Source organism: Lichenostomus cassidix, chromosome 5 (genome assembly GCF_008360975.1).
Source record: "Lichenostomus cassidix isolate B80296 chromosome 5, HeHo_3.0, whole genome shotgun sequence".
In the NCBI taxonomy this organism is placed as follows: domain Eukaryota; kingdom Metazoa; phylum Chordata; class Aves; order Passeriformes; family Meliphagidae; genus Lichenostomus; species Lichenostomus cassidix.
In genome coordinates this window covers 24731229-24756059 of record NC_139486.1, presented here as the reverse complement: position 1 = coordinate 24756059, position 24831 = coordinate 24731229, and the positions used below count along the sequence as shown (strand labels likewise).

The 24831-nt window shown below is 38.7% G+C and overlaps 1 protein-coding gene across 1 annotated transcript; it reads left to right on the top strand.

The window, feature by feature from the left end:
* The first annotated feature begins 2800 nt into the window (after positions 1-2800).
* Positions 2801-24359, top strand: BRMS1L (BRMS1 like transcriptional repressor). The gene is made up of 10 exons (XM_085061878.1): positions 2801-3014; positions 8051-8141; positions 11082-11209; positions 13855-13934; positions 17474-17570; positions 17928-18011; positions 18848-18912; positions 20347-20386; positions 21069-21195; positions 22822-24359. The coding sequence occupies exons 1-10, from the start codon at positions 2879-2881 to the stop codon at positions 22943-22945; spliced, it is 972 nt and encodes a 323-aa protein (XP_084918004.1). The 5' UTR covers positions 2801-2878; the 3' UTR covers positions 22946-24359.
* The last annotated feature ends 472 nt before the right edge of the window (positions 24360-24831 follow it).

Here is a 24831-nt window from a genome sequence, read left to right as displayed (position 1 = left end):
CGTTGCTGATTTCCACCAGGCATGGGAACTTTGATTTCCTTTTGGGGTTTATTTTTAGCTCCTTTAGACCTAGTTCCAACTGTTTGAAAAGGAAATTACAATCAAGCCAAAGGTTTCCTGTTTTCTTGCCATCCCTTTCCCTGAAACTGTTTCTAGTAGTTTTTTTTTCCCTAGTCCAGAACCTTTGATTTGTAGTCTTTTTATCTTGCTAGTCCAAAAGGCAGCACCTGAATTTGGGATTGCTAGACGTTTTTATTTCTGGTTTTGTGGTTTGGGGTTTTTTTTTGTTTGTTTTTTTTTTTTTTGTGTTTGTTTTGGTTTGTGGGGGGGTTTGTTTGTTTGTTTTTTCTTTCTGAATTGCTATGGGTATCTGAAGAGAAACTTCAGATCTAGCTTGTGAAATTCCCTGTTTTTCTTCCGGGATGTCTCCTAGCTCCTTTCAGCCATTTGAGTATCAGTCATCATTACTAACACTTTTACCGGGCTACCTCAAAAGAATACCAGCCCGCGGGGAAAAAAAAAAAAAAAAATTCCTTGGTAACCGCCTCTGTCAGTTTATACAGCTACGTGAACCAGCACTTGGCCAGGCTTCGTGGACCCACAAGTTCCCTGGGAAAAACCTGGGGCCAAGGTTAGCTGCTGTTGCTCCAATAAACAGCCAGAGACATTTAAAATCCCTGGGCCAGGCCAGCTCCCTTACACCCAGCCCAGCAGGCGGAGCATGCGCGGCCACTTCGGCACGGCCGTGCGGTGCTGGGAGCCAGGAGCGGAGACTCCGCGGAGGGCTCGGAGCAGTGCTGCGTCCCTGGAGGGAGAAAAAAGAAATGCCTTCGGCAACTGCAGCTGCCCACTGCTACGGATCTAGGAAAGGACACAGGATTGCAATGTGGGCTACAGTTCTTTTACAACTCGTAGGTTTAGATTAGATGTTGAGAAGACAGCCTTTACTGTGAAGGTGGTGAGGAACTGGAGTGGGTTATCCAGTGCGGTTGTGGATGCCCCATCCCTGGAAGTGTTCAAGGCCAGGTTGGATGGGGCTCTGAGCAACTTGGTCTAGTGGAAGCTGTTAGAGGGGGGGTTAGAGCTAGATTATCTTTAGGGTCCTTTCCAACCGAAACTATTCTATGGATCTATGAAAAAAATGAAGAAAATTCTGATGGGGATGAAGAAAGCATACCAAGTTTTGCTGAGTCCCTGGTTGACTAAAAAGCCAAGGACAACAAAAAGAGAAGGGATGGAGTTTGCACACTGAAGGATGGGGGGTTAATTTTGTCTAATATTTTAGTGTTCTTTGAGAAGAGGCGGCACACCTACATACACTTCTTTTGGGAGAGATACAAGAAAATTATTTGCATTGGATATATAATGCAAATATATAATGCAGAGATGTGGGAGAAAAAAGTGACTAATGTAGTACAGCAATGGTTGTTGTGGTTGAGGTGGGCAGCTATTGCTATGGAGGTGGAAATCCATAGGGAAACTCAGAAGTTATTAAGTGCCTCACAATGTAGCTTCCATGAGATCCATCCAGACAGCAGAGAGGGGCTCAATTTGGATCTCAATACGAAGAACTGTTACTGCCAGGCACATACAACCTTAACTTCCTTGGAGCAGCACACCACATCTCTGAGACACACTGTGCTTTTCTACTGTTCTTTCAGCTGGCCCAGATTTCAAGGGTGAACCTTTGCAGTACTAGTGAGCTCATCTTCACCCCAAAGATAGCACCCACACTGACCTGCAGGCGACGACCAGCTCTGTAGTTCAGGACTCCTGCCAGACTTCTTGTACGTGTGTATGTCCTGAGGTGAAGCTAATCAGTTCCTCAGAGCGAGGGGACACTTGGGACAGCTTGTTCCAGTGTCACTTGGATTCAGTACATCTTTTGTAGCACAATTAACAGCAATTGGCAAATGAACAGAAAAGTACTGATACTCAAAGCCCATAGAACTATCCCAACCCTGCATAAATTGCAGCGTAACTGTTTAGTCCCTTCTCATATCCACTCTCAGTGGAGAGATGTCAGCTTTAGTTAAGTCTGATTTAATTTAAGGCATATCACACTGGGTATAGGACAGCATATGACACTGGGGAAGAACCAAGTTCTGCTGGGGAGGCCACTATTCATAGAATCATAGAACGGTTTGGATTGGAAGGGACCTTAAACATCATCTCGTTCCAAGCCCTCTGCCATGTGCAGGGACACCTTCCACTAGTCCAAGGCTGCTCAAAGCCCCGTCCAACCTGGCCTAGAACATTTCCAGGGATGAGCAATCCACAGCTTTTCTGGGCCATCTGTTCCAGCTCCTCACCACCCTCACAGTAAAGAATTTTCCCTTAATAATCGCAAGGGCCTCTCTCTTCTGCGATCCGAGCCGTAAGGGACACCTAGTTAGGATGCAGAACTCCTCGGCAGGAGCCAGGCGGGTGGTGGGGGCACACCTGAGGCCCCGCGCCATCCCTCTCCTGCTCAGGCAGGGAAAGGCAACGATCGAACCCCTGCCACTCAGGGCCACAGCCTCGCTCGGCCACCTGCGGGAGACGCGGGCAGGTACAAAGAGCTACGAACTCTGCTCGGCCACGATGGAGCCTCTCTCGGTGACGAGCAATCCTATGAGTATTCCGGGACGGGCGCGAGAAGCCCTCCCTGCCCGCCGAGCCCCTCACAGCGGCCCGCCGGCCCTCTCCTCTCACGGCGGACCACAATTCCCAGAACGCCTAGCGCGTGGTGACGCCTGACGGCGGCAGGACTCGGCCAATGGGCGGGCGCGCAGGCGCCGGGCGGGGCGGAGCGGAGCGGCCGGTGGCAGCGGCGGAGCGGCGGCGGGAAGGGCGGGCTCGGGGCTCCACATTAGCGGCAGCAGCAGCGGCGGCGACGATGCCGGTCCATTCCCGGGAGAAGAAGGAGAATAATCACGATGAGATGGAGGTGGACTACGGAGAGAACGAGGGCAGCAGCTCTGAGGAGGAGGAGACCGAGAGCTCGTCCGTCTCCGAGGAGGGGGACAGCTCAGGTACCGCGGCCGCCCGCAGGCAGCGCCGCTGAGCCGCGGCGGTTCCCTCAGCGCCCGGTACTGCCCCGGGAACGCACCGGTTCGGCCCCAGCTCTGGTGGCTCTCGGTGTCCCCCTTTCTCCTCCTCCCCGTGACCCCGCCCCGCCCGGCCTCTGCTTTGGCTCCGCGGCTCGTCTCCGGGCCGCCGGCCGGGGCGCAGGAGCGGGGCGGGGCGCATGGGCAGGGAGCCCCGCTGAGCCCCGAGCGCCGGCTGCGGAGCAGGCTGGCGCCCGGCCTTGGGCTGGGCTGCGCTGCTTCGCTCCGTGCCAGAGCTGTGGGTTGTGCCCTGCTGGGCTTGAGTGCGTCCTCGCAGAGGGACTCCTCGTTGAGGTCTCAAAGGCTTGGCATACACATATACGTGTGCATACGGGAACACATGTGTACGTACATACAAGTACGTATTTCCATGCAAGTTCACCAGTTTCAATTAGGGATTTTGAGACTTGTCTTTGAGCGGCCATTGTCAATCCCTTCCAATACCACTGGCCTCTTGCAATTCGCTTCAGCCTCTGCTCTGTCGAAGGTCCCTTTCTTTTTCCATAGCTTCCCTCTGGACTGTAGATTTTGAATTACTTTAGTAGCTGAAATTTAGCTTTAAAAGGATTACTTTTTCTGTGCTCAGTTTACACTGTGTTATTGAGAAGGTTATTATTATCTGTTCAAAGTTTCCTTGTAATTGGTACTTTTTGGTCTTTGATCTTAACACTACTTTCGAGGTGATAACCAGTAGAAGTTTGTGGTGCCTTATTTGACTAGTGATGAGATGCAAGCCAATGGATGGAAAGGAAGTTGGAAAGGGTTAGTGAGCTGAGAAAACTCCTGATGTGGATGCAGACCAGGACTAGTCGGACTCCTGACATCTAGTTCAGGCAGCTTAGGTGATTTAGAGTGGTCTGCTGGGATCCTGTCCCATACATGAACTAGACAAATGAGGCAGCTATGAAATTATATTTTTACATCTGTTTTTCCATTCATAAGTGATTGATTTATCTGTGGGCTAAAGTCTTCCGTGTACAGATATTTCTTCATTTCTGGTGTTAAAAGATTTGGGAGATCATGAATGTTAAATTCTGTGGCTTTTTTATTCAGACTCACTTATGCAGTTTAGGGAAAGCCCTGGTATGGTGGTGCCATGTGAACTCTTGGAGCTTGTCCTCATCTGCCTCTACATGAGCTAGCAAGGTGCCAGAGCCCCACCAGTGTGCTGCAGACACAGCCAAGCTCAATCTGCAGAAGCAGAGTGAAGACTCTTCCAGTGCCCAGAAGGTGTGGCCTCTATACTGGGAGAGAGTGTAGTCACTCCCTTAGACCTTGATCTGAGTCAATTCTCACTCTGTGCCAGATTTGATCCCCCAGCAGAGGCCTTGCTTAATCCACAAACCCAGGTAATGTGCCCGTGGTTTATACAGAGCTTCATAGCATTTTTTTTTTGTTTTTCCCCTCCTTCTCCCCCATTCCCCCAATCTTTGAGCTGACAAGTGTTGCTGATAGAACCCTATTTTACAAGTAAGGCTGCAGGTCTGTGGCTGTCACCTGCATCAAAATGCTGACTACTACTGTCCTGCCTCTCATCCACCCTTCCTGGTACTCTGTTGTTTGTTTGGCCTTTGTGTCCTAAGCTGTCAGAAAAATAATTCACTAAAAAGGTAGCTTGTGAAAACATCTCAATGAAGAGTCTGATACATAAATGAGAGGCACTGGGGACTATGTAAACCAGTGGTTAGATAGACTGCAGCTCAATAACTGCAGAAGGCATAAATTGCAATTTTGTGAGCATATGTAAATACATCCAATTTAAATCAGTTTACTGGATGCTTGCATGTTCTGTGAATTTGGGACTACTGATTTACGCGTGGTTAGACTAGAGGAGCAGGTGTTTTTTAGTTCTGAGCTGTTCTCTCAGGGAAGATCTTGCATCTCTTGTCTAATGCCAAGCTATACAGGAGATCTTTTCAATCAGTGAACTGTGACCCACATCCAGATAAGGGCTTGAAAGAGTCAGCAAAATTATTTTAATATAGTGATTTTCTTTGTGTCTGTATTAGCAACTGATTTGGCAAAATAAGAAAAGAGAATAAATAGTTCTGAGTAGATAGTGCTGAGGCCCCTGTATCACCAAATTAAAACCATAGAACATACTGAGTTGGAAGGGACTCAGAAGGATAATTGAGACCAACTCCTGGCCCTGCACAGGACACCCCAACTGTCACACCATGTGCCTGAGAGCATTGTCCAAATGCTTCTTGAACTCTGTCAGGCTTGATGCTGTGACCACTTCCCTGGGGAGCCTGTTCAGTGCCCAGCCACCCTCTGGATGAAGAACCTTTTCCTAATATCCAACCTCAACGTCCCCGACACAATTAGATCTGCAGCTGGGGAAGGCTGATCAGTTTTTCTTTACTCCCATTCTCTCAAAACAATTCTGTTGGAAAACAGAGAAAGAAAAATATGATCAAATGGTCTCGGATTGTTTTGGTGAAACCTAAACTAGGCAGCATCTGTATGTGCTGGTGGTTATGCTGGGAAAAAAGGTGAACTTGAGCGAGGGTACCAGGGCAAGCAGCTGGAGGTAATCATGTTGGAAAGGTGTACCTGATTTGTGTATATCCTTGTACATATCCCTGTTGGTATAGCTGTTCCTTTCAGATGTGGCTTGTGAAAGCATGCTGCAATTCTTTTATTATGAGAATTCTACAGGACCTGAAAAGGGAATACTGTATTTTGGATAAGAAATTAATGGAGATAGCTTTTCAAGAAGTTCTGATATATTAAGTTACATCTTTGAGGGGAAAACAGAGAGAAGAAGGGAGGAATATACAGCTTTACTGGGTGGTCGGTGGATGAGACACAGAGTTGCAATGGTCTCTTAGATGAGGTACAGGAGCAGCATTGCAACAAAATCCACTACTTAGTTTGCTGATTTTAGCCTTCCAGTTTGTATTGTAGCTAGATGCTACATGGGAATGCCCTTTCTTAATTTCTTATTCTAGCTAATATTTATGTCTGAGAAAATGTAATTTTCTGTGTGAGATAGTGAGTTTGTATAACATGTAAACTTAACTTTTTCTCTCCCAATTCCCTTGCTCTGGTGAAGAATTGTGTCTGTTGGCTCAAGCTTTGAAGTTTGCTCTTTTTCAAAATTTGCCTAGTTTCCTGTTTGTAGTTCTGTTATTTGCTATTTTTAAAGAAAACTTTGAAGTTTACTAGACCTCTAAGACGCTTCAGCTGATTTTTATTGAAGGCAAATATTTCTGTGGTTTTGTCCCTATTTTGGTTTCTTCTAGGATTAGGAAAGAGTAAGTGTATTTTGAAGTGAACGTAGTTTGTGTGTGTTTCTTTAAAACAATACAAGAAGCTCTCCAGATAATTTCTGTTACATTCCACAGAGAAATGCTTTTAAGGGAGTGCTTAAAATGTGATGATTACAGAAAATTACATGCTTGTCTCAGTGTCTTGACCAATATGAACATACTCCTTGGAAGCATATTGCTCCTACAGACTTAAAATGATTGGCACCCCAAGAAATAAGTCTTAATTGAAATTAGTAATGTTTTTTTTTTTGTTGATTTTGTCCTTTGCTTTACTTGCATTCAGCCTTTTTTTTTTCCTCCAGTAGATGCCAAGTATACAAAAGGTGTTGTTAGAGGAAGCATGACTTGTCCTTGAGAGCTGGCACTCTTTCTATCCTGTTCATTTTGATGTTATGTATTTAGTACAGGTGTCTTATTGACTAGGATATAGAATAGTTTATTAGGGATGAATTAAAATAGCCACAAGTTATGCTTGCAATCCCAGAAGAGAATTTGGCCATTTTTGGAAGCACTTTATATAGGCCACAGCTTATTAAAAAAAGCTATTTTAGGTGCTGTTACATTTTAAGTGCTGTGTGGCTTTTTTTTTTATCTTTAAACCAGGTTGCCCTAATTACTGTGTTGGACTGCTTGAGTATAGTAGGAAAAAACACCCATAGTTTTGAAAGTGTTTAAAAGTACCCAAAATACTTTTTGCAGTATGAAACTCCTGTGGGAAATCTGAAGTTTTGAGACAGGATGGGCCTATAAGCAGCTGTTTTAATATGAAGTGAGCAGTCTTCCACCTCTTGTGATGTAAATTTTCAATTGGAAAGCCATGAGATTTGATTAAAAAAAAATTACTTTTTCAGCAATGCGTATTCCATAATCTGTATGTTGTTTTAAAGCCACGAGGAAGAAATTCCCTAAGTGGGGAATTAAAGATATTTCAGGACTCTGAAAATCTTCATCATTTTATGAATCTTATTGGCGGCAGAATAAAGATGTGAAACAATTGAAGAACAACTTAGCAAGTGAATTGACATCCAGTATGAATGATAGGTAGAATGTAGATTCTAGGCAGAAAGTTAAAGACTTTTGAGAGTATTTGTAGCTGAGACAGCTATGTGTTATTTCTTTATCTACAGAAAAGTCAGCTATGCCCTCAGATGCCAATGAATAACAGCTTCCTTGGAACACAAGTTTAAAATGTAAGATGCTTTCCTCCTCCAACAGCACGTGGGCACTGATCCTCAGCCAGGGTTACAGTTCTAGTTTTATTTGCTTTGTATTCCCTAAACATTTGCAAACAATAAAATCCATGTTAATTTAAGAAAAGCTTTTGAGTGAATTCCTTATTAAAACATACTTAGAAGCAAAAGCATAGCAATTGTTTGGTTTTTCTGTTTCATGCATTCTTATGTATTCTTTGTATTATTGGCTGTGAAATTTAACCTCTAGAGGTCTTAGAGTGCTGTTATTTCCTTTTTTGAGGAAGAAGAATTGCCGTTTAAGGGGTTTGTTCTAGAATTAGATCTAAGCTTCTTACTTTGTAGCTTATATGACAAGTGATTTCTTATTCTGCTTTATGAAAATAATAATATAAACTGTTTGTGGCTACAGTTCAGGCTTCCTTCACATTCACCAGAAACAAAATATCCAGTTCATTTGGTAATATCTTATATTGTTAAATTTTTTTTTTCTTAGAAATGGATGATGAGGACTGTGAAAGAAGAAGGATGGAGTGTTTAGATGAAATGTCTAATCTTGAAAAGCAATTTACAGACCTTAAAGATCAGTAAGTATTTTAATGTTTCAAGTGCCTCATTTGAGGATCCGTTCCATGAAAATGTTGTGTGCAGCTGGTGTTTCTTGACTTTCATATAGGTGGATGCTACTTTTGGAGATGAGTAAGGACTGGGAGTTCTGAAATTACTTACAGGGAGTTGCTCTAGAATACTTATACATATTTACATATTTTTTGTTGTTCTGTAAGGATGGTTTTGAAATGTTGCTGTGAAGGGCTAGTCTGGGTCTATTTCATCAAACTCCCTAGTAGAAGCAAGGAATTGTGATTTTAGGGAAATCTGAGATTTTATTTAATTATTTATTCATTCAATATCATTTGCATAATTTTATATATTTGGGACAGACCTAAGTGCATTGTCTTTGCTAAGTAAGAAATCAGGTTGGGTTTTGTTTTACAGCAGTAGTTTTTATAGTTGGTACCAGTGAAAGTTTCTTGTGATAAATGCAAACCAGATACTAGTACTAGATAAAATGAAAATACTGTTATCTCTCAGTCTGTAGTTTGCCATAATACCTACGTAAGTAGTAAGTAAAAACTTACTAAATGGAAGAGATAAACTTAAAAGCCACAGTTATCCAAAAGTGATTGCCATATGTATTGCAGACTGTCATTTGTATCATGGAATGATTAAGGTCGGAAAAGACCTCTAAAATCATGGAATCTAACCATTAACCTAATAGTGCCAGGTCCACTACTAAACCACGTCTCTAAGCATCACATGTATGCATATTTTTGAACACTTTCAGGGATAGTGACTCTACCATTTCCCTAGGCAGCCTGTTCCAATGCTTGACCACTCTTTCAGTGAAAAATTTTTTTCTAATACCCAATCAAAGCGTCCCTTAGTGCAACTTAAAGCCATTTCCTCTAGTCCTGCCTCTTATTACCAGGTAGAACAGACTGACCCCCGTCTCACTACAAACTTCTTTCAGGTAGTTGTAGAGAGCAGTAAGATCTCCCTTGAACCACCTTTTCTCCAGGCTAAGCAACCCCACCTCCCTCAGCTGCTGCTCGCAGGACTTGTGCTCCAGACCCTTCACCAGCTTCATTGTCCTTCTTTGGACAAGCTCCAGCAATGTATGTGAAGTTAAATATGTTTTCATATACGTACAGACAAGTTAGATGCATCTGTTCAACTTTAAATTGGTGGCAATTTGGCAACTAACTTAATAAGGTACTTGGTAAGTGAGACTTCGAGAAGACCTGGTCTGTTCTTTGGCATGTGCTGTAATTGAAAACCTAGTCAGTTGTTACTATGTTTCAGATGCCTATTTTTATTGTGAGACAGTTCTGCTACAGAACTGAGAGATATAACTTGCTTTGCATAACAGAACAGTATGAGGTCTGGAAATAACAGGATCTGGAAAGATTTGCCCAACAAGAAATTCCTTGCTGCACTATTTAAAGAAAGACTATTTGTCCTGCTGTTCTTTGGGCTGAGCATGGAAGAACCTGGGAAATGGAGCCAACTGAGGAGTACTGGAGCCAGTTGGTACTGATAGGTTTGGCATTTGGAAAACTGTCTGCTTTTGAGTTCAGCCCTACTCTTCAATCTGTTTGACAGCTTGGATGATTGAAAACAATTTGTGGAAACAGAACTTTGAGTGAATATGAAAGAGGGTGGTCTTGAGAGGAAGGAAGCAAGTATTTTTGAGGGCTTAGGGCTTACAAATGGTGTTTGAGAAGTGGTAAGGCTGTGGTATATGGAGGAAGGCATTGCGTAGACACATTGGTTAGTCGAGAGATGGAGGTATTTGTGTGGGCTGGAAGAACAGTGATGGTGGGAATAACAGAAACAGCATTAGAATGATGGAAGAAGGATTATAGGGAGAAGCAGCTGTGAGTAGGGAGGTGATGAAGCTGGGAAGGTAGAAGAAGAGGCATAAACAATGGGATTTTTGTCACAACTAACAGGAGAGATCATGTAATGGTTATGTCTGCATCCTCATCCATTTCAGGGAAACTGAATTTGGATGTTATGAGATAAGTAGCATTTACAGTGGTTTGGTAGCATTTATTAATTTTAAATAAATAATTGTTTGAAAGTACTGACTAAATAGGTGTAGTCCATCAGCTGCTGCATGGTAGCAAGTGGTGACAACACCCATGAGAGCAGGAAAGAAATGAGAGCAGGAAAAGTTAGTTATATTGACGATTCTAACATGGAGCACTATCAGTTACAAGTGGAGCCCTATTGAGATTGAAATACTTGTAATTGATATTGCATTAAATTCTTCAAAGTGCAAGCAGATTTATTCATTGTCTACCAGCAAATACCAGCTTTTATGGAAGGACTGAATTTCAGGTAAAATAAAAATATTTTAATTGCACTTCCTTTTGGCAGGAATGTAATATGTCAGTTAGAAATTGTCTTGTGATATTTATAATAGTATGCAACATGTTGGTTTTCACAGGAGACAAAATTGAGAGCCTGCATCTCTTTTTCCTTGGTTTATGGTAGTGTGGGAGCAGATACATGATTGCAAATGTGAATGATTGTTTCTATCCACAAACTGTCTATCTTTCTCTCTCATGACATAAACCAATTTGTTCTTATGTACCGTAGTACCTTTTTGTGTCCTCTTCCATGTTGATTCACATACATTTATTAACAGATGTGCAATTTTTTTTCTTCTTCCGTAGGGATGGAGATACATTTGATTCTGTCCTGACTTTCTGCAACTTCTGATTGTTTGCATTTGCTTTTCAGAAAGGCTTGATAGACATGAATAGTATAGTTCAAAAAGAAAATCTGAACTGGAAAATTCACATGCTAGCAAATCCTCATTTCAGTGTTTCATAGCATCAACAAAGGAATGACAAATAGTTATTTCAAAATATTTCTTCTAACTTGTGTTTTATTTTAAATAAAATACATATAAATACATGCTTCTAATTAAAACACATTTTTATTTCTATTATTTTAAGACTTTACAAAGAACGATTAAGCCAAGTGGATGCAAAGCTACAAGAGGTCATAGCTGGAAAAGCACCTGAATATTTAGAACCATTGGCAGCTTTACAAGAAAATATGCAAATCCGAACCAAGGTGGCAGGTAGGCATGTAAAATAAGTATTGCTGTTTTAAAGTATAGACTTGCTCTGCATTTTAAGGTCAGTCTTCTCTTTTCTTTAGAATTGTTGAAGGAGTGTGTTTTAAAGTTAGAAATACTGTGGCATAATTTTAAATCTAAAGTAGTTTTTAAATCAAAATGAATATGCTGCTTACCTCCATGCATAAGTTGCCTGATAACATCATACTAAAAATGTGGCTTTTTTATGTTTCACTTAATAGCTGTCTGTCTTTGTGTAGTAAGCACAAAATTACTGAGTTAAAAGCTAATATTTTTTTTAGTCAGAAGATTTGGGATCAAGTCTACACAATGATTACTGTTGAAGAGATATGTATGTGCTACCTTATGAAATGCTTGCCATCTAATATGTAATTTTTTCCTGCTCTTCTAGTCTGTGTCTCTTCTACTCCTCTGCTCCTATCTTTCTATTCCGTCTGGGGAAAGAGAAGAACCTCATGTCCTTGGCACTTTTCTCTAAGCTGAATTTTAATTATTAAAAACAATGTTTATACAGGCTTTTATGCTCATAGAAGAAGAAGGCAAGAATGTTTATCTTCTTCTGGTATACAACCATATAACCATATGAAATGGTTAAATTGTAGGAAAAGAAGGTTCTGTACTTCCCTATTGTAAATGTGTTTCATGTTACAGCTTGACTCCTTTAGGAGGATTCAGCTGTCTGAGGGTTACCTAACATAGGCTGTCAGAGAGCCAAAAGCCGGACACCTGTGATCTCTGTAGCCAGAGAAGCTATACCAGTGTCTTCTCTCTGAAAAGCTGCCTTTTACTTGTCATACTAGTGCTGTTTTGGTACTACTCAGTATGTCTTCATTGGTACTTCTGGCATTGAGAATTTGAAATCGTTTGATTTCAACAATTGCATTTCTCTCCCTCCAGGTCTTCTCTGTAATGCTTTTCCTCAGCTGTTGACCCAGCATTTCTGGGTTTTAAGTTCTTAGCCCAAATTTACATGACTAATCCTAAGTAGCCCACTTGGGCTTTGCGGAAGGATCGCGGGTGAACTTGCAAAAGGTTTGATACAAAAGCAACCTTAATCCAAGCTTTTGATTTTCAGTTTTAAATATGGCTGTCCTTCAGTACTTTCACACAGGTGGGGATGGGATGTGCAGCATGTTACACATTCTCCTGATTGGTCTTCAGCAGCATTGAAGAGCCATGTTTCGAAGTAAAAAGAGCCATGCTTTAAAAACAGCAGTTTCCTTGAAGCTGAGAATAGAAAAAAGGAGTTTTTTTCTGTTTTGTCCCCAGCTGAATGAACTTGATGAAATTATTCTAGAGAAAGCAAGAGACTGCAAATAGGCTTATTTGCTCTAACATTTTGAGAGCCTTGACAGAAGTGGGTAATAGCAAGACTTGAGCTCCAGCAGGTAACCCATAAGGACCTATTGTTACCTGAGAGAGGGGAGGAAGTGGCCAAAAAAACCCCAAACTAAACTATATTTAGCTAAATATTGGATATAATTGCATTTGTGGTAGAAAAGAAACTTGTGTTCCTCAGCTCTCTAAGGCACTATTCAAACAAAATGTGGATCTTGGCTATTACAGCAAGGCAGAAAAACAATGGCTTCTTCTAGACCTGTTCATACCTATATTGTTCCATTTCAGGCAGATAAACAGTGACCTAAATAGGCCAGTCAAAAATAAATATAAAAAATCCCCCAGCATAACATAGCAATGTAAGTAAGAAACATTTTGAATTCTAGATTAGCTTCACAGTGGAAAGATGATTGATGTAATACTTGGTGGTTTGTTTTTCAGAGGAATTGCTGGTAGTAGTATTTTTCCTCTAGTACTGTGTTCATTTATAGTCGGTTGAATTATAAGGGAATTTGGCTTTGAAAGTTCTTCAGTTGCAAGACACCACCAGTGTGTGTGCAAACTTAACTCCTCAAGTTTCCAATCTGAAGCAATTTAAATATTTTGTGTTGAATGCACTGAATATATTAAATCAAGTTCTATCCGTGCTTGCCGGATATTCCATTTCAAATACCTTTCAGATTTTTTTCAGCTGTCTGTTTAGTTGACACATTTTCAGAAATGTCTAAAAATGCTCCGAGTATTAGAAGCAATATCCTTGGTATCACAAGGAGACTATTTTTAAGAATGGAACAGCTCTGTTAATTAATTTAATTTATTAAGGTCATATGGTATAAAGTAAGCCTTATTCCAAATATTAATTTGTAAAACCTTTTACTTTCAGTCAGTTTTATAGCTATTTTAAAACCCCAAAACCTTATTTTAAACTCTAATTGGAAAATAGAAGAGTCCATTTAGTACTTAAATTTGAAAACTGATGATATTCAGGATTGTTTGATCAGAAATATGAAATACACATATTTTTGAAAGTTAGTATGGCCACTGCTGTAATTTATTGACTGACAGGAGAAAGAGTTAAAATAGCGTCTAGTTTTTCTCAGATCTTCAGAATTAAGGATTTACTTGCTCTTATTCTTTAAAGCAGCCAGCCACTCTAAGTGCCTAATATAATATATCTGCATTTTCCACTCTGTGCTTGTGCTGGGGACTTGCAGGCAGTCTTAAAATAGAATTTTTAGTTCGAATATTTGCTAAAGGAAGTAATATTGCTGTAATTTGTCTGATTACAGGTATCTATAGAGAGCTTTGTCTGGAATCTGTGAAGAACAAATATGAATGTGAAATTCAAGCCTCTCGACAGCACTGTGAGGTTGTGCAAGCTGTTTCACATTGATAGCTAATCTCATCTAACTTTACTGTCTATCATGTTTTTGAGGTTCAGTGCATGTTTTTATTATTGTGGTTATTTGCTATTTGAATGCATTTGCTGTGTAATGTTTAACCCCATGCAAGACGTTATACAAAGCATCTGAAAATCAGAATTGTAGAATATGCTGCATTAGAAGGGACCCATCAAGATCATCTACTCCAACTCCTGGCCCTGGGCAGGACACCCAAGAATCAAGCCATGTACCTAAGAGTATTGTCTGAGTTCAAGAAGCCTTTGGACAAGCTTCTTGACAATCCCACTTTTCTGGGGATCCCATTCTAGTGCTTAGCCATCCTCTGGATGAAGAACCTTTTCCTGATATCCAACCTAAACCTCCCCTGTCTCGGCTTCATGCCTTTTCCTCAAACCCTATCCCTGGTCACGAGAGTAAAGAGATTGGTACCTTCCCCTCTGCTTCCCCTTGTGAGGGTATTGGCGATCAAAATGAGGTCTCCCTTCAGTCTCCTCCAGGCTGAACAAACCAAGTGACGTCAGCCATTCCTCATGTGGGTTCCCCTCCAGACCCTTCACCATCCTCATAGCCCTCCTTTGGACACTCTTTAGTAGCTTAATGTCATTTTTATATTGTGGCACCCAAAACTGCACACAGGACTTGAGGTGAGGCCACCCCAGTGCAGAGTACAGCAGGGTATACAGCAATCCCCTCCCTTGCCTGGCTGGCGATGCTGTGCCTGATGCACCCCAGGACAAGGTTGGCCCTCCTGGCTGCCAGAGCACTGCTGACTCATTTTCAACTTGCCATCAACCAGGACCCCAGTTCCTTGTCGCAGCTCTTCAGCATCTCATTCCCCAGTCTGTTTGTACATTCAGGATTACCCTGTCCCAGATGCAGAATCTGGCACTTGTCCTTTTTAAACTTCATTCAGTTGGCAATTGCCCAGCCTTCTAACTTGTCAAGGTGCCTCTGCAGGGCCTCTCTGCCCTTGAGGGAGTTGACAACTCCTCCTAGTTTAGTGTTGTGGGCAGACTTAGTATTCCTTTGAGTTCTGTGTCTGAGTTGTTAATGAAGATGTTGAAGAGCCTTTATTAGTTTGGCTCCGCATATATGTATAGCTAAGGCATCTTATTTTTCATGATAAAATTCGTATTAATAGATTCCCACATGATTTTTTGCCTTTATTATAAAAAGCTCAACAAGCAAGTAACTAAAATATCTGACATAATTTTAGCAAAAAACACCTTATATTTTAATAACAAAACCAAAGAAGTCTTTTTGAGATGCATTAGACAGCTAATGATAGAGTTGTAATTTCAAAAGTAGTTTTAGAGAAAAATATATTTCTCTCCTTGAGCATAAATGTTTCTGTTCACATATCTAAATACTGGATACTGTAGTGCAAACACTCAAGTACATGGATGTCCAATGTTGTACATAGCTGCTTAGATCCTCAGGTTTTCATCGTAGTACTCCTCAGCCCCATTGCAGTTGCTTAAAGGCATTTTCTTCTGAGTGGTTCACCATATTCCTGAATTCTGTGGTTCCTACTACACCAGTAGGGCAAGAATGTGCATGTGTACTTTTAGAAAGCTTTCCATTTTCTTGATGCCTTGGGAAAGAATTGGGTATTATGAAGAACTACTCATTACTGACTATCATTGTTCCTGTGAATACTCCTGAGGTTGGAGAAAATCCTATAAGACTTGCAGAGTCTCTTATGCATGACTGATGATTTGCTTCGGCTATGTGTTATTCCTCTTTAAGGTGGTATTTGCCCCTTGTTTTGCTGTTATGTGAAACATTCAGAATTCAGTTATTCACCATCCAATAAAAGTCTCTTGGGGGGAAAAGCTCTATTAAGTCAGAAATGCTGCTCGTAGAATCACTGTTGCACCAGAATATAACCATTCAGCAAGAATGCCTCTGATATCTATAATAGGTTTTCACACCTTATTTGTCACCAAGTACCTGATCCAAAACGCATGTCTAAACACAAATGCTATTTAATTTTAAAATGGAATTTTAAAATGGTCTCAGAGCAGATAACACTCATTTGTCACTTCAGATATATGTAAAGAGGCTTCTGCCTTTTAAAATCACCTGGGAAATGTTTTCGTATAAGGAGGGTTGAAAAATACATGAAAGGAGGTCTTTAGAATTTGAATACTTTGTAACTTGAAGGGAACAGTAAGCATGACATTGATTTAGTGGAATAGGGTTCCCTGTCTATTCCTCAACTGATTTGCTTCACTCCAGCAGACTAGCTTGAACACTGGTAAAGGTAAGTTTCTGTTAGTGTGCTGTGCTGTGGGTAAGAGCAGCTGAGATGCAGACATCTGCTTATTTGGCTGTAGGGAACTGCAGCTTCTGACAGAGACATGGTAGCAGATAGCTGGATGTAGTGACTTGAGCTGCTTATACTGTTTTTTCAGTAAGTCCAAGCTCCCTGTTTTCCAAGGCTGTTGAAGGCATTGCTTACTGAAAGTGAATGTTAAAATCTAACAATTTGCTGTATTTTCTATTCGTGTTTTTGGAAATGTGCAAACTTATGAAAAAGCAGTAAAGTTATTTCCTTGAGGCTTGGAACTTAGCTTAATTTCAAGTTACTCTCTTAAGAGAATTTAGTGGGTTTTGATGCTGCCTGTAAGAGTAACCGATTTGTGTAGATACTGTGTAATTTTGGTACCAGCCTTGTATGGTGGACAACCATGAGAGCAATTTGCCACGAAGCTGGTTTTCTATTCTAAAACACTTTGAGGTGGAAGAGAATAGAAAGTTCATAATAGAGTGTGGTTTTGCCTGTCTTTTTATATACAAAGGGCTAATGATACGCCTAATATTGAAGGCAATAGGTTAATCTCTGTGGATCAGGAACAGCCTTTTAAAAGGACCAACTAGCTAACTTTTCTAAAACTGTGCTTTAGAAATGTTTCTCACAGCTTTAAGGCAGACAATTTTACTTTCACAGCTGTCTAGATTATGTGCTCAAAGTTCTTCTCTGGAAAGGTATTTTTTAGATCCATGAAAATAGGCAATTATAAATACTGTGGGAATAGATGGTGATAAATGACTTCAGATTTGTCAATATAGGAGGTAGCTTAATAAAAATCTTTCCTTGAAAACATTAGCTTTTTGTGATTTGTAGTGAAAGGTGGCATATAGATCACTGGTTTAGAGTTGCCTATTGTGAATAAATCTTTGCTATCCAAAAGAAAAATACTGTTTGTGTCGAAATGCAAAAAGTTATTCTGGAGAGCTAGCTGCATGCTCTTACATACTTAATTATTCTTGTACTGATATTTGATAAATATATAACTATATTTTCACTTGTGCTAAATGAGTGTGCTGTCTTTATGATGCTAGGGTCTCATGTTAAGAAAGTGGATAGAGGGAGATGTCGTATGCTTTATGGCTTCAGAAAAAGCTCCTCTTATGTTCCTTCCACTGATGCCTTAAATTGTCATATATATTTAGATTATTGAATTTAGTAATATAAAAATCTGTAATCTTGCTTTTTTAGAGTGAGAAGCTTCTCTTGTATGATACTGTACAAAGTGAACTAGAAGAAAAGATTAGAAGACTTGAAGAAGACCGACATAGCATTGACATTACCTCAGGTGAATGGAAATTCAGAATTTGGGTTTTATTTGTTTGTTTTTAATCTTCTGCTGGCTACTGATTAGTTGACTGTACATGTAGTATGGTAAGTTTTAGGTTATCTGTTAGAATGCTATTCAACTGTAGACTTTGGGTGGGGGGTTGAATTTTAACTGAAATCAAAATTGTCAGCATCCCTTGTGTGTTTTGAGAGTATTAATCTATGCCTATAATCATGTAACACCTTTATTCTGTTGAGAAACAGCATCTCACCAGACAATGTTATTTTTCATTTTTGGACAATATTTTCTGCTGTAAAAAGAGCTACACATGTAAATGTTTTTGACTGATAGCGTGTCCTTACTATATCTTTTCAGAATTATGGAATGATGAGCTCCAGTCCAGGAAGAAAAGGAAGGATCCATTTAGCCCAGATAAGAAGAAACCTGTTGTTGTATCAGATATCCTTTTACTGACATCATTGTTCTTTCTAATAGTGTTTGTAGTTTTATAGCTAGTTTTATTACATATGTCATTAATATGAAGTTGATGTGATAATGTGTTATCAAAACTGATTTTTGCATGACAGACATTATTCTGATTCAGATTAGAGATACCATGTTGACACATCCCATTATGAAAATTGAAATTAGGGTTCTTTTATCTAGCTACTAGTTTTATGTAACAAAGAGTAAAAAGTGAATTGTAATGGAATAGCTGTGCTCTATGGAATTTTGTTTCGAAGTTCATGTATTGTTCTAACACACATTTTTTACTTTGCAGTTGCTAGTTTCAGGAAGGGGCTTTGCCTTTCTACTTCCTGTTTTTTGGATATATTATAGTCAGATATGTGGTGCTGACTATACTTTTCTCTTGAAGATATATGATACAGAATACTGTAAAAATAATTATTTTATTAAAGCCGATACTAGTGTAGGTGCTGTTATGCAGCAGTATGTTGAAATTGCAATGAATTTTAATTGTAATTTGAATTACTGCAAATAGGATAGTTTTTTAACTCTTAGGGATTGAATGGTTATATTTCTGCTATTTATCTTACCCTTACGTTGAACTCCAGTAGTCTGAATATCTACATATTATTATTACCTCTTCTAATAATTCTTAAAGTGTACTTCTAGGTTGCATAATTCAAAGATGGGTATGTTTGCACTGAGCTTTTACTTCATGTTGGTATTTCTTGTGTGAAAGGTTGGCAGAACGGACCTATTTATATCTTTCTACAAACATTGGAGTATTCTTCTTATTTCTGTTTAAGAGTTTTCCCTAACATTTCCACGCCCTTATATAGTTTATATGTTACAAGACCTTGATATACTTGAAGACTGGACAACAATAAGGAAGGTAAGATGAAAGGATGAATACTAATGACTGTGGATTTAGTTGGGTTCATGTCTAGTCCTTTTGCTACTTAAAAATATGTAACTGGATTTCTTACATGATCAAAACACTAAACAGATTTTTATTTTTTCAGCAGTCAGTTTATCCTTTCAGTTCAAGCTGTGTTATTGCTACTTCTTCTGATTCTACCCAAATCATACAGAGGAATCCATTAAAGGGGTGTAAGATGATATCTCTGAAATGGGGAGTGCATAATTTTCAATGAAAAAGTGAGCCTAAAGCCTGTATTAAGTGGATTTACTTTGTCATAGTCTAGCCCAATTGGATGGAAACTATGATAGGATTGCCTGATAGGATATTGCTTTATATGAATACTTTAAAAAATGTATTTCATGTGGCATGTTTTCATGTAATAAGTTTTTTATTTTAAGACGATTTCTGTGCTTTGACCTCTCCTTATACTTTATTACATAAATAAGAAGCTGTGTTTTTCTCAGATTACAAGAGAATTTTTATAGGAAGAGAAGTTTGTTTGGTCAACTACTGTATTTGAAAAAATAAATCCAGCTTTTAATTGCATAATACTGATGTTTGTTGAAAGATCTGGCTGCAATGGAATGCTATCCTTGCTTTGCACCAGCAGTCAGACTGTTCCCCTAGTATCCTAGTGCATTTCATCTTACGAATAGCAAACTACTGTTTAGGTGAATTCAAAAACTTGGTGGGGAATTGGCTTTGAGTCAGTTTCTATCCTGTTTGTTTCCCTGCACTTATTTCCTAAACAACAGGTAAAATGTGACCTTTATGGGAGAACTTGACTGACCTCTTTCTGTTGCATCAGAGGGACAGACACAAAATGTATTTCCCTTGAGTTCTTTTCTGTAGTTTTACATGATTTTAAACAATAGCAACAAACCCAGGATCTACTACGGATTTTGCCTTTTCTGGAAATAATTTAAGAAAACCCCAGAAAGCAAACAAATAAATGAACTTTCAAAAACTCGAGTCCTTTTTTTCTTCAAGCCCGTGTGTGGAGTTTGCATGAAGTAACATTTGTGAACTTATTAAAAAAAAAACTAGAATGTTCATATAGCATTTTATTTTTTAGAATAAGGTAATGTAATTTTGTGTTTTCTTGACAGAATTACATAAGTGCAAATTTGATTAATTTAGAAAAACTTCAGTTCATTTAAAATCAAAACTTACTAAAGGTGATTTTTTTTTTCACCCTCAAAATGCTTTTCTATTTAGCTACTGAGTCACCACTGAGCACACTTTTATTTTAGATTTCTCCTCATAGTGTTTTTTGCATGTAAGTGTAAGTATATACTTGCCTGTGAAAGCAAATATCACTGCATTACTTCACAATAGAAGCTGGCAGTTGAGAAAAAGTGACTGTGCTTGCTGACTAACTTTAATTTTCTTTTGTGTTTCAAGGCAATGGCTACACTTGGGCCACACAGGGTAAAGCCAGAACGTAAGTAAATATGGTCTAGTTTCACAAGACAGAACTTGTGTGGAATGATGTTAACTGCATCTAGGCAGACTGTACTGACTATAGTATTGGTATAGTGATGTAGGATAGGCTCAGAGGTAGTTTCAAGATGTGGCTTTTGTCTTTCCCCTCTCTCAGGTGCTGACAGCTGTAGCTTGATCTGTTGACACAAATTCTAGAAAATTATCAACAAAAATCCAGGCTTCTAACAGTGGTTTGCAGCAATTAATATTAGCAAGCTATGTCAGTGTTTGCACAAGATTAGGCAGAAAACTGAGAGCACCTGGACCTTACAGGTGCATTTCAAAGAATGCTCACATTGACTGCAAGCTATGACCCTGAAAAAGCAGAGCTGTGGGAAAGGAGTGGTATTCATATTTGGCACTTAACTGAGAAGCATGTTCATGCTAAGTAAAATCACATACTTGGAGGTGAGTAAGGAGGAAAAAGGACAGTAGGCAAGTGGGTTATAGCTTCTATTTGAAAATGAAAATACAACTTTTAATTTATCTGACTGGAAATAAAAAGATGTATTGCTTCCAATTTTCATGCAATTATTAAAGATGGACTGGTGTTGGAAAAATATGTATTCTGTGTAAATATCTTATTTAAATGTCTGATTTCTATGAAGTCGATATTAAATTACTTTTATTACTTATTTTAGCACCTGTCAAATTAGAAAAGCATCTACACAGTGCTAGATCTGAAGAAGGAAGACTCTATTATGATGGCGAGTGGTATGGACGAGGGCAGACAATATGTATTGATAAGAAAGATGAATGTCCTACAAGGTAAAGATTATTTAGTTTATGTGGCTCTGTACATTCTTATTGAGCAATAACTAGGATGATGGCATTGAAGAATAAGGCCTGTTTGGAAATACTACCACCTCAGTAACATTTAGTAGTTCACCTTGGAATACAGGCACTACCAAAGAAAGTTGAGTGTTGGAGTTGTGAGAGAGTGGTTTAGCAGGTTAGGATTTCCCTAACAATTTAAGCTGTTACTAGTTTCTGATAGCCTTTGAGTAATGTTTTTTCTAGAATCTTGGGAGTTTGTTGCTTTGAGAATTTGATCTTTTGACCTACCCAAAAATACTTAATTACGTAAAACCACTTTATGCTGTTGAAGATAAGCTTTGTTTTCAGTTGATTAGTGCTCTGAAAGAAAAGAGTTGGAACTTTTTAATGGTATTTCCTTCTTTTAACAACACTTCTACCTGGGAACTGTCTAAATATTAGAGAGCAAACTTGGTTTGAATGTTTAAGATGTATAAATGTATTTTCTCTGTATGGATAATATTTGTAAACTCTAAAAGTCTGACTGTATTTAAAATAATTTAAAATATTTACTGAATGGGGCAAATAATTCTAAGCCCAGTGTTGATTAAATATGCACATCTACTCAGGAAAATTGACTTAAATTTAATATATAAGTAGTTTACTGTAGAACTGGCTGTTTCTTTTCTTCCCTGTGTATGGTGAAGAGGAACCAATTTTGGTGTTTTTGGTGTTTGTTCAGGGCTGAAACAGGAAGGTACTTTAGTAAACTATATTTTGTGTCTAAATTTTAAAAACTCTGAATTAATTTAGCAGAACATAGCAGTTATACCGGGCCAAGTAAAGATCTTAGTATCCAGTGTCTGACAAAAGCCAAAAGCTGATGCTTAACAGAGCAAGCATGCAGTGGGACTTTCCCAGGCTTTCAAGATTCCAGCAGCTTCTAAGGCTAGAGGGAGTTGTCATGCTCAGTATGCAGTAGATCTTTATTCTATTAACTGTTTTAATCTTTGTTTTTATGCTTTCTATTTTCCCCATCAATCTACTTGAAATTACAGTTTTTTCTATAGGATACGGAGAGAGAGTTTTGTTCTCTGTTAGTATTAAAGGTTACCACAAGAAGCATAAAAGTGGGGCTCGTTTAACAGTGCATCAGTAAATCAGCTTTGAATTTATTTATTATCGTCTTGGTATAATGATTAAGAGCTGAATACACTTTGTGCTTTAAATCATGGCTTCAGGCTGTTCAACTTTTTTCCAAATACTTCATACTTGATGTAATTTCAAGGCTTTTTTTTTCACTATGTATTGTTTCTGGTTGTGTTTTCTCTGTGTGACTGTTTTTCTTTTAAACAATTAAAATATTTGTGCATAGTAGGTTTTTTTCTTAAGAGAACAAAATAGATGGCTGAAACATTAGCTACCTTCACTAAAGACACATGCAGTTGCCAAACAAATCTGTTAAAACTATCCTTAGAGTGGAGCCAGTATCTTTTGGGCCTAGCATTTACAACTAATGCATATTTTCATTTACAGTGTGGAAATACTCTTTCAGTTTTGAGGTTATTTTTAGCTTATAAGCTTTCTCAATTATTCTTGTTTTTCTTCACCTGACCCTTCTTCCCTTATTTTCTGTAGTGCCATAATTACAACAATTAACCATGATGAAGTTTGGTTTAAAAGACCAGATGGAAGCAAGTCTAAACTGTATATTTCTCAGCTACAGAAAGGAAAATATTCAATAAAGCATAACCACAACTGACCACTGCTCACTGGATATGAAACAAGTGGTATTGCCACAAGTGATGTGCCATGGGGTGACAATTGTATTTAATAGTGTTTTGTATTCCTTATATATTTACAGCAGTATCTAATGTGTATTGGTCGTGCTGTATGTAAACTTCATATGGACGGCCTTCAGAAACCTGAGGAGGGTAAATCCTGTTAACAGACATTTTTGCCTCTAAATTGGGTCCAGTGCCTAAGATATGAAGTATGCTCTTCAAGTATAATGCTTCAAAACTTATCATATTTGTAAAATGAAAAAAAAAAAATTTTTTTCCATTGGTGACCAGTTGGTGTGAAAACATTATAACCAGAATTACCAGCAACTCACTTTATTTTCAGTGACCGTGTCATGCTTCTCTTGTGGATGTAAATTTAGCCTGCTTAGCTGTTGCTTTTGAATAGATTGTAACATGCATAAGCATTCTTTTATCCAAAGTGTACTGATTTATTAAAATTATTGTCCTCAACAGCTCTTCTAGTATTGACTGTTATATTTTGTAAGGTTTACTATATTGCTTGTAATGAGACAAAGCCAACATTTTAAACTATGTTTTTTGAAGAGCACTTTTCCAGTGTAGGACCCTATTATATAGCAGACAAATCATTGGTGATTTTTTTTTCTTGATTGCCAGCAAAATTTATGCATAAGGTAGACAGTGTTGCTCCAACCTGTGTTATATGTAGCCCACAAAGAACGACTGCGGGGATGGTTATGTAAATGCTGTTGCATGGTCTGCATGTTTGGTCCACAGTTGTATGAAATACAATGAATTTTCATTAGAAAAGGAAGATATTTCCCCAAAAGACAGATATCTGGGAGAATTTATGCTGAGTTTTTCACCAAACACTATGCACAGAATTTCTGTACCCCATTTCTTCTTATTGTACACCAGAAGTATTTCATGCAGCTGAGGAAGCTGAATTTCTTTTAAAGTCGTGCTCTTTTAGCCACAGAGAAAAGTCTTAAATCCTTGATGTTACTGTGATGTGCTTTGAGCATCTAGAATGATAGATGGGATTGTTGAAGAATTGTTAATGCGTTGGTTATGTGCACTTTAATCTCCACTTATGATGATTCTTCTTGGAGAAAAAAAAGCATCCATTTGCTTTAAATGATCACAGCAAATAAATATTTTTACTGTAACATACGAATTAATTGTCTCTTCTAGTGCAGGGTGGTAACTACTTTCCAAATGCCAAATCAGTTTCTGCTGAGTGATGCTTTTCTACAATTGTATGACATTATTAATCAAATGTACATAAAGTATCGATTGACATGTTGGCTTTTAACAATATAAACTGTATGTATACAGTTGTTTGATAAACTTTTTGTAATTAAATATTTGCATTTTTTAACTTAGTATATAAATAAATGATCTGTGGTAGTGGACATCTTTTATGTTGTTTTGCTCTTTGATTTTATAGTCTTGTTGAAATTGTTAATCTGCCAAATGGCAAAGGGAAATATTTTTAAATAATCAGAAGGCCTAAATATTTTTTAAAGCTTCTGACTTGCACTTTTTTCTTTTGATTTTTGAGAGTTTGCATGTATAGATTTTGTTTGTTCTTATGATCTTTTACAAAATATTTGATGGAAGCTTTATTCTGTGTCATTCATAAAAAAAGCATAAGCACTGTCAAGAATTTTATAGCTGTTGACATGCTTTAAATTGAAACTTAGGCCATGCTGGGCACTCTAAACTGTTTTTGTGGTTTATCCCTTTTTCCTCTTCCGTATTTTGTATCTCTCTAGCTGCAATTGGTTATTCCTACAGCTGTTTCTGATTTGATCTTGTACAAAGCATAACTTTGCTTTGTACAGCCCTCCAGTCTGGACTGACACTTGGTGAGTGTGGTTTC